Source organism: Quercus lobata, chromosome 11 (assembly GCF_001633185.2).
Source record: "Quercus lobata isolate SW786 chromosome 11, ValleyOak3.0 Primary Assembly, whole genome shotgun sequence".
Lineage (NCBI taxonomy): Eukaryota > Viridiplantae > Streptophyta > Magnoliopsida > Fagales > Fagaceae > Quercus > Quercus lobata.
The window spans coordinates 31,440,266-31,450,580 of NC_044914.1; the positions used below are offsets into that span (position 1 = coordinate 31,440,266).

General features: G+C 37.1%; 2 protein-coding genes across 5 annotated transcripts; one reads left to right on the forward strand and one right to left on the reverse strand.

Annotated features, from left to right (window-relative positions):
* Positions 1–706: 706 nt before the first annotated feature.
* LOC115969098 (BTB/POZ domain-containing protein NPY2-like) lies at positions 707–7,771 on the forward strand. Of its 4 annotated transcripts, none has more exons than XM_031088663.1 (5): positions 707–896; positions 2,043–2,926; positions 4,639–4,744; positions 5,520–6,698; positions 6,915–7,771. In XM_031088663.1, exons 2-5 carry the CDS (start codon positions 2,865–2,867, stop codon positions 7,485–7,487), a joined length of 1,920 nt encoding a protein of 639 aa, XP_030944523.1. In that variant the 5' UTR covers positions 707–896; positions 2,043–2,864; the 3' UTR covers positions 7,488–7,771. The 4 variants fall into 4 exon arrangements, with proteins under 4 accessions (XP_030944523.1, XP_030944522.1, XP_030944525.1 ...); XM_031088662.1 differs by lacking the exon at positions 707–896 and adding an exon at positions 1,072–1,405; XM_031088665.1 differs by lacking the exon at positions 707–896 and adding an exon at positions 1,072–1,405 and having other exon boundaries at positions 4,675–4,744.
* Positions 7,772–8,297: 526 nt separating this feature from the next.
* Positions 8,298–9,877, reverse strand: LOC115966282 (probable N-acetyltransferase HLS1-like). Its single transcript, XM_031085536.1, has 2 exons — positions 9,606–9,877; positions 8,298–9,354 (listed from the first exon to the last, which is right to left on the reverse strand). Exons 1-2 carry the CDS (start codon positions 9,794–9,796, stop codon positions 8,490–8,492), a joined length of 1,056 nt encoding a protein of 351 aa, XP_030941396.1. The 5' UTR covers positions 9,797–9,877; the 3' UTR covers positions 8,298–8,489.
* Positions 9,878–10,315: the final 438 nt, after the last annotated feature.

Genomic DNA, 10,315 nt, shown 5'->3' on the forward strand with positions numbered 1-10,315 from the left:
CATCATTAAATATGCCAAATGTACAAACCGTTCGCCATGTAAGCATTTTTCGTTAGTGAGTTAACGGCAGAGACAAAATTGACTGTAAATTTACAATAATAGAGACCAAATTGACTGATACCTAAATATAGAAACCAAATTGACTGCAACTCCAGAATGTAGGGACTAAAATGATATTTTTGCCATAAAAAAATGAAAATGTTATGCAGCTCACAATTAATCCAAAGCTCAAGAAAATGTTAGGGTTTTTTTTAGTAACATTGTTTAAGTTTTGTGAAAATACCTATGTGAAAATATGCATAGAAATACATGTTGTGTGGTATTTAACCTTACGTTGTTTAAATACGGTTATCAAATGGACCTTAACGTCTATAGCTCACATTAGAACATTAAGCAAACGAGAGAGAGAGAGAGAGAGAAGAATATGGTAAGAAACAACAGAATGCGGAAAGAACGAGAGAGAGAAGAAGAAGAAGATTAAGAAGAAACAGCAGAAACAACGAAAGAGGGAGAGAGACAAAGAAGAAGAAGTGGTTGAAGTTTCTACTTAAGCCGGTTTTTGGAATTAAAAAAACTCTTTAGTAAACGGTTCACGGTTACCCTGGTTAGACCTTACGGTCCGGTTCGAGTTTCAAACCATGGTGATAACTTTGTAAAGCCCACAGTTTTTTGACTCGTACTGTTTGATCATCACCCTCTTTTAAGTTTTCTGGTGTCACTGCCAATAAGTTGATGTAGCAGCACAGAGAGAGAGAGAAAGAGAGAGAGAGAGAGGTACTGGGTTGATTGGGAAGCAAGAAAGGGGTCATTTAATGAAGGAGACCGCGTTATTGGGGCAACAACAACAAGAAAGCTGGAGTGTCAGTTTGGCGTGCATGACTGAGCAAGTGTAAATGGTGAGTGTTAATGCTCTTAAAATTGAACGAGTGCCATCTTACTTTCAAGGGAAAATTATTGAGAAAGGAGAGTAGGGTGAGTTTAAAAAGGAAAATATATATATATATATATATATATATTGTGCTAAAAAAGAAAGTGGTTGATTTCACCCAAAAAAAAAAAGGATGCGGTAGATAGTGTTGGCACTAACAAGAAAGAAAGAAAAGAATAGGACTGATGAAACATTTCGTTACAGCTTGGCTTTTACTTTTAATCTGAGTCTGTGGTTTCTACTTGGGGTTTGTATGCAGAAACTGTGAGAACCAGCTCATTTTCTGATAGGCTCTCATGGGTTTATTTGGTTCCTTTTGCTTTTGGTTTTACTTGTGTGGTGGGGGTTACTCCTCAAAAAGTCACTCCAGACTTTAAATTTGTTTACTTCTCATGCATATAGGCCTCAAAGGTTGTGTCACTGTTCCACTGAACTCTTTCTGATCCTTGACGCAAAAAGATTGGAACTCTAGCTAGTGTAAGATTTGGGCAACCTTTCTTTACAACTCTCTCTCTCTCTCCTGGCCAATCTCCCTTAACTTTCTTTGATTGGTTTTTGCTGATACCAACTAATAAAAAGAAAAGAAAAAGAAAGAAAGGAAAAAGACTCAAACTTGGCATGAGTTAAGCTTAATTAGGCATTATTGCATGTAATTGGTTACTAGTACTCTATACATACAGCTTTGTGAATTTGATATATGGGTCTTGGGTTTTGTTGGGGTTTACACGGAGAGTGGCTTTTGGGGCTTTGTCTTTGTTTTTCCATCCTGATATTAGGCATATTTTTCTTCATTGTGGGGTTTTAGATTCTTACAATTATTGACACCATAAACATGATCTTCAGCTTCAATATTTTACTAGATTTTCTGTGATATATTCCGATAGATTCCTCAGATTTTTCAGTTAAATTTTGTTGGTGATTTTTTTGCTGGTAGTTAATGTTTAGTTGTTCATTACAATAATCAACTTTGTTTTTATTTTTAATTTTTTTCTCTGATCTCTCACTCTCTCTCACATATTTATTCCCATTCTGTGCAAAAATAAAGAGAGATGCTTGTTGTCTACCGTTTTGGTGGTTTCTTCAACTGATACCGAGATGCTGTTTTCTGTTGCAGGTTTTTTGTTTTTCAAACTTCAACGGTTAAATAATTCATACACAAAAGTTGATTTGTATATTGTTGTGTTTGGAACTTGAAGCTTTAAAGGTCACAAAAGGGTCTAGTGGTATGAATCCTTTAAAAAATGTAAAAACAAATGTAACAAAGTGATCAGCAAGTGAAGGGAAAATATATATATATATATATAAAGAGAGAAAGAGTGAGGTGGAGTCAGATTTGTGCTTGTGGGTGTTACTGATTTGAGAAATATTTTAGTCTTAATAGTCTGTTGGTTATGTCTCCTTGGCTAACTGGGTGCGCCCGGGCTCCATGGGCTTTGCCGCCGACCAAGGAAACAGCCTCTTATTTGGCTCTCTTGGCATTGAAGAGAACCTTTTGTTAAAAAATTGTACAAACCCCATCTTGTGTTTCCCTTTATCTCTTTCTCTCTCTTACTCAGACTCACTTCTTTCTTTTGCCTCGGTTGTTGTCAAAGATTCTTCACTCTCATAGTCATACTCATACCCCCACAAGCATATATCCTCACCCCTCTTTGAGATCCTTCTTTGGAGACCAGGAAACTTACTTGGGCTGGGTTGCATTCACAAATCTGGTCCCCACACCCTGGGAGTATTCCTTTCTATTTCTGGGACTTTTTCTCGATTGGGGGGGTGGGGGGGTTGTTATTTTTGTTCACTTATTAGGATGTGTGGTGGTGACTCTGAGGTATCTGATTTAGGCATTTAGGACTACAAGTTGAGTGTCGAAGAAGGTTAGTTTTAAAGGTTTAAGGGGGCTGGGGGTGAAGCAAGCTGATCTTTTTTTTTTTAGCTTTCAAAGATGAAGTTTATGAAGCTTGGATCAAAGCCAGATTCCTTTCAGACTGATGGGAACAATGTCAGGTGAGAGATCATTTGGAGCTTTATTTCTTTTCTTTGAAAAACATGGTTGCTGATGCTGCTCTTCTATGTTTGATGCATTTCAGTTTGTCTTGCAAAAGCCGGTTATGGATGATTTTGGCACTTTCAATTGTCTCTCTCTTCATTAAGATTTCTCTTTATATGACCTCTTTTGTATTAGATTTACCATTATTCTTTAGGAGATTTGCAGCTGAGCACATATTCACCGTACTGTAGCAGTTTAATGGAAAAGTTTAAATTTTGAGTTATATTCACAGATGCATATTACTATGTAGATACACTCTGCCCAGGTAAATAGTTGTTTTGAGTTTTATTTCCTGCTCCCAATGGAGGAACTGCTAACATATTCATTGCCTAATTGAAATTAGGGCTTATTTAAAAATAAATGTCGTTGGGTTTGAAAGTTCCTGTTAGTTTATTTTTGTTCTTTTTGAGCTTGCCCATTTTATGGCCCACATTTGTACTCATTTCCTGTACTTTGATATTGACGTTGAATTTTGATGATTTGTTTCACTTTGGCATTTGAGGTTTGAAGAATGGTGCCCTATTTTCTTATTTCTAACTTCTAACTACATTAGGACATAAGAAAATTCACTGCTTTTTTAAATTTTAAATTTTTATAGTTGTGCTGAATTTTCTTCGGAAGATCTTGATTTCACATTTTGAATTGTTTGCTGCAGGTATTGTAGTTGTATTATTTTTCCAGTACCTCCTCAGTTGGCATTATTGACAATTGAATGTGATGGGATTTTCTTAAAATATTATTGTATTAATCCAGTGAATAAATAGTTTTTGAGTAATTCATCAGATATGTATATATATATATATATATATGTTTATTTATTTATTTGGAACTTTGGGTTTATCAATCAAACAAAGTTGAGGAGTATGGATCTGATCCTTGGTATAATTATTAGCAAATTGGTGTCACATATACATATATTAGGAACAGCTATCCAACTTGAGTTAAGATAGTATGATTGAAGTCTTTCCCTTCTCAGGAATGCTGTGGGGAAAATGTGACCCTTGTGACTGCAAAACTCATATTCTTTTAATAGACCACAGATGGTAACTATGAGGTTAAACTAGGTACTTTAATTTAACTTTCATACAGATAACTTGAGCTTGGTGCATTTGAAACCACATTAGTCTAGCAATATCACTTTTTGGAAAGTATTTGAAGTTTCACTCTGAATTCCTATCACTTTATGATTATAGTCTTGCACTATCTCAGTATTGGCCCTATTGGGTCTGTTTTGGAACGTTTCCTCTGGTGAAGTGGATTCCTTGTATTAGTTTAATGCTTGTCCAGTTGGCTGGTCAAATGAGAGGTACCGTTTAGTATAATTTCTTCAATTGAAATTGCAGGGTATTTGACTTTCATGCAAGATTTAAAATAGATGAATTTCTTCTAGTAGTTATCCATTCATTGCTGGACTAACATGTTTGATTATATAGTTGATGTTAAAGCAATGATATGGTTGGCAAGAACAATACCTTGAGAGTTTTTACATGGAAATGCAAAAAAGTTTGAATGAGTTGTTATTCCTTGCTTATTAGTGAACTTTCCCATGTTGGTAACATATAAAGATAGTGTTGGAAGGTCTGTTGATGAGTTCAGATAATCTTCATCCTTTAAAACAATACCTTTGTTCATGTTTAAAGTTTTTTTTTTTTTTTTTTTGTCTTTATAGTTCTCAGTTCATTACAAGGAGCATAACCATGTGCAGGTATGTGGCAAGTGAGCTGGCAACGGACATCATTCTTATTGTAGGGGATGTAAAATTTTATCTTCACAAGGTACAATATTCTTTGGCCGAGTAATTGGATATGCAATGAAGATAATTTTTTTCAATGTTGTTGTTTTGTTTTTTTTATTTTTATTTTTATTTTTTATTATTATTATTATTATTTAATTTCTTGCTCTTGCACCTGTATCACCGTCCTTGATTTGTAGAATTTTTATGATTAATAAAGGGACCCTAGCTACTTATGCTACATGAGTAATCTATTTACACTGGTTGATCCTTATACAAGAATCTGCTACAATTGTTTCTATTTTTAAATTTTTGATCCACTTCCCTTTCCTTCTCTGGAAAGGGCACATGCTTGGTTGCTTATACATAAAAGGCTCTAAACTAATTCCAGCATCAGAGTTCTCACATGCTTGTGGAGCAGGGCTTAAATTTTAAGTGTGATAAACTATTTTGTTTAATGGAAATACTAATATCTAATTTATTACTGGATAAAGATTATTAAAATAGTACTAGAATCCACTTAGTTGATAACTGCCTGATCGTTTTATTATAGTAATCAAACTGTAGACATGGTTATCAAGGCACGGAATCAAAAAGTTTGTTAAGAGGCATTGGTGGGACTAGCGACTACCTTTAACTTATAATTTTAGAACTTGGCCACTTTGGTCTCTAACTTACAGCTTCAATGATAAAACTGAGCAGACGGGCAAACATTACATGGCTCAGCTCAGTTCAATTGCACTCATAATAATGCATGTGAATATGTTGTGCAAAATGTTTATTGTCTGATTCCAAATTACGAATTATCTGTTGTATAGTTTCCTCTACTGTCAAAGAGTTCCCGATTACAGAAGTTGGTTGTTACCACTAATGAAGAGAACACAGATGAAGTTCAAATTTCTGACATTCCTGGTGGTCCTGCAGCCTTTGAGATATGTGTGAAGTTTTGTTATGGCATGACTGTTACCCTCAATGCTTACAATGTTGTTGCAGCTCGATGTGCAGCCGAGTACCTAGAAATGCATGAGGCCATTGAGAAAGGGAACCTCATTTACAAGATTGATGTCTTTCTTACTTCTAGCATTTTCCGCAGCTGGAAAGATTCAATCATTGTTCTTCAGACTACAAAGTCGCTCTTACCATTATCTGAGGATTTGAAGGTGGTTAGCAATTGCATTGATTCTATAGCTACCAAGGCCTGTGTTGATGTTTCCAAGGTTGACTGGTCCTATACCTATAACCGAAAGAAGCTCCCAGAGGAAAATGGGAATGATCCAAACTGGAATGGCGTTAGAAACCGTCTGGTGCCTAAGGACTGGTGGGTTGAGGATTTGTGTGAACTTGAAATTGATCTTTATAAGCGCGTTCTAATGATTATTAAAGCAAAAAGGATAGTTTCTAATGATGTGATTGGAGCAGCCTTAAAAGCGTATGCTTACAGAAGGTTGCCAGGTTTCAGCAAGGGTATGATTCAGTCTGGAGACATGATAAAGCATGAGTCAATAGTGGATACAATAGTGCAGCTATTGCCTGCAGAGAAAGGCTGTGTCTCTTGTAGCTTCCTCCTAAAGTTGTTGAAAGCCTCCACTTTGATGGATTCAGGAGAAATGGCTAAGGATGAGCTGATAAGGAGAATAGGACAGCAACTGGAGGAGGCTTCTGTAAATGATCTTTTGATACGAGCATCAGAAGAGGAAACAACAATGTATGATGTTAGTACAGTGCAGAAAATAGTTCAAGAGTTCCTAATGCAAGATCAGAATGCTGAGATTGAATCATTAGAAGATAGCCATGAACTTCAGGAAACAAGGAAGCCGGGGATTTTATCAGATGCTTCCAAGCTGATGGTGGCAAAACTGATTGATGGATACCTTGCCGAAATTTCTAAGGATGCCAACCTAACTTTGTCAAATTTTGTTGATCTTGCTGAGATGGTGTCTGATATCTCTCGGCCGGCTCATGATGGGCTTTACCGCGCCATTGACATGTATCTAAAGGTAAGCGTAAATTTTAACAGTGAACATACATTAAGTGGAAAATTTCATGTTGTAAAACATGCTGTGCATTTTAGTGTATTAGCGTTTCACACTAGAAATTTGTTATATAGTAAAGCACTGCTCAATTCTCACCGACGTTGAATTGATGTGTAACCTGGATGTTTTTGTTACAAAAATACTAAATAAAGTTGTATTCTTCACTGTGCCTTAATGCAGGAGCACCCTGGGATCAGCAAGAGTGAGAGGAAGAGGATATGCAAGCTGATGGACTGCAAGAAGCTCTCAGTTGATGCATGCATGCATGCTGTGCAAAACGAGAGACTCCCATTGCGTGTAGTTGTGCAAGTACTCTTTTTTGAGCAGGTTAGGGCAGCTGCATCATCAGGCTGCAGCACCCCTGACCTACCCAAAGGCATTAAGGAACTTAATAGTGGCTCTCACGGGAGCTCAAGGTCAGCTACAACTAACACAGAAGAAGACTGGGATGCAGTGGCCACAGCTGAGGAGCTCAAGGCCCTTAAAGGGGAGCTAGCTTCTTTAAGGTTGGCTAATGGAGTGGGAGGTAGTGAAAGAAATGGAAATGGAGATGGTAAAAGTAATGTGGACAAAGCTGCTATAAGTAAAATGAAAGGGCTGCTCAAGTCAAAGAAGATCTTTACAAAGCTTTGGTCTAGCAAAGGGGGGCAGGGTGAGAATAGTGGCTCAGATTCATCAGACAGCCTTGGTTCTGCCAACCCTGAAGAAGTTAAATCAACCCCTTCCAGAAATAGGAGGCATTCTGTGTCTTAGTTGCGAACTACATAAATAGTGTTGGTGGGTTCTTTCGGCCTTTTTGCTTTCTTTAATGACATTAGAAACTTCACTAGTAGTGCTTATTGTTTTAATTTAGCAAAAATGAAGCGCATATAGTTTTTGGACTAAGAGTTTAGAGTTGTTTTGCTGAGAATCTTGTCACTTGATTGAATAAAAAGAGAAGGGTAATTGTATATAAGACAAATGCCCAAAGAGGTAGAGCTCTCACCATTCATTGTGTCTGTCCATCAGTCTTAATAGGATACATGCTATTACATGAACAAAAATCCTCTTTAATAGCATATGTTTTTTCAGCATTTTGAATATGGGTTGTTTGGAAGAGACCGTACCTAGAAAAAATAACATTAAAAAAAATAGTATTTGGAAAAAGTGTGGTTTCAAAAGGGGATACCAAATGGGTCTCTGCTTTTGCCATTTAAATTTTGTGAAGAAAAGAGAATGATAATTTGTTAGATTTTGATTGGGGGAATATAGAATGGACCGTACACATTGCACTAAAGAATTTTTTTTTTTTTTTTCTATGACACGTCAAGGGCACTCATCTCTTTTAGCTACATGAGCACTTTGGTGACATATACTATACATTCATGACATTCTAAGTTTAGAACACTAAATGAGTTTTGAAGAAGGTTTGCAAACCAATGACAACATCACGTGGATCAGATGAAAAGATGCGGGTCCAATTTAAAATAACCTGTATACATAAAAAGGAAAAGGGGGAAGGATCCATCTACATTGAAAGGCAAAAACACTTTACAAGAACAAAAAAAGCCCATACAAGTCACATATAAGTTACAGTTCAAGTAACTCGAGGAACACACTCAAATCGTGATTGGCATATTTAAATAATTTTTTAGCAAGTACCCGTTATGTTCCAAAATCTAATTATAAGTTGATATTCAAGCATTTTGTGAACTTGGGTTTAGAGTGAACTCGGGCACTTCGGATAGTGTGAGTTTTAATTGAGTCACTCAAATTTTAGAACTCTCTAGGGTCCACAAAAATGGAAAGGCCAGGTTGGGATTTGGTCCAATCACCAACAGGCCCATCACTATAATGCCCCGCAAGTCTTTTGATGCACCATACATCTTCGGCGCAAGATAGCCTCTTCCAATGTGGTATTGCTAACCTCAACGGGTCCCCACTTGCCACCTCAGTCACCAGCACCCCACAACCATTAGCTTTTGCCAAGTTATGCGTGTGGCCACACAAGGCCTTCATCAAACTCCCTCCACGTGGACCTTCACCTCCTAACCCATACATAAAAAGCAACCCAAATGGCCTAAAAACATCAGGAACCGAAGGCACTTCCAACCACGGTAACGCCTTGTCCACCACGCGTGTAGCCTTAGCTGCCAAGCGCCGTGCACGTGACGCGCCTTTTATTTCTAACGTAAACACCTCTTTACAATTCCAAACACTCATAATTGCCCATGACTCGGGCGGATCACATAAGAACTCGTTCCAACCCGGCCATGACTCAGCCGAGAACGACCCTCTTGGGATAGCTAGGTAAGTACCCAGATTGAGTTTATTATCGAGAATCCTATCAATGTCTCTGGGGAAGAACTCGGTGGTGGAGAATCGGTGGCGATAGAGCCTCTCTGAGTCAGATGGGGTGAGTTTGATTATTGTAACTCGGCTAGGGAACTTGACTCGGTGAGCAAACACAGGTTGGACCAAAATTGATGGGGTTCGAAACTTAGTGTAATCACATTTTTGCGTGAAAAGATTAAGGGAGGGTTTGTTATCTTTATCAGTGGCTATGTATGAGTACTCAACTCCATTTTTTATGAACCACTGCTCCATTTCCTTAACCAGCTTCAACCCAATACCTTTTCTCCTGCGACATGAACAAAGATATCGAAAAAATTAATAATATAATGCAAAGAATTATAAATAATAAATAAATAAATAAACATCAAACCTAGATTGAAAAAAGTGGTAATAAGCCCAATTAGTTACACTAATTTTTTTGTTATTTTTTTATTTATTTTTCAAACATGTGAAGGAAATATTTTAATTTCTTTCCTAGAAATTTATGCATAAAAGAGCAAAGGAAAGTGTGAGTGCAATTTGGTATTATGGAAGTACCTGTGAGAAGGAGAAACTCGGAGACCTAGAATGTAAGCGAGTTTGGTGCAAATGGGGCTGAGTTTTGGAGTGTCTATATTGTTGTTCTTACACTTACTGCCATTTCTGGTGAGCTTTTTGGAACAAGTGACGGTTTTGATGCAACCCCTAATCATTCCAACAATCTCTTTCTCCGAATTATCACCCACCATCTCAGCTACCTGATGATCATATAGTTATTTGAAGATAGATATAGAAGAAAAAGAAAAAAAAGACCTATCGCGAAAACAAAATGGAAAAAGTATTAAGTAATGGGAGAGATGGTAGAAATGGACAGAAAATCAAGGGGTACAATACAATATATATATATATATATACCAGCATGAGGAAAGAAGGTGAGTGGCGGATTCTGGAAATAGGGTCACCTAAAAGATTGGTGAAGAGAGACATTTGGCCTGTTGAACCAACCTCACACCTTCTCTCTATGTCTTCAACACTTGGAATGTCCTTGTTTGCGTTGAACTCTCTCACTTCTATTACTTTATTCTCCTCCATTCACTACCCAAAGACAAAAATCACTCACAAGAAACAAAAGCTTTTGAAGTACTAGAATTATAAAAACAGATTTTTTTTTTAGTTTGTTTAGTACTGAATACTAGGTGAACAAATAGGATCGATTTTATAGCTAGTGTGCGAGTACTCATGGACTCCCAAAGACATTGAACCGTTGC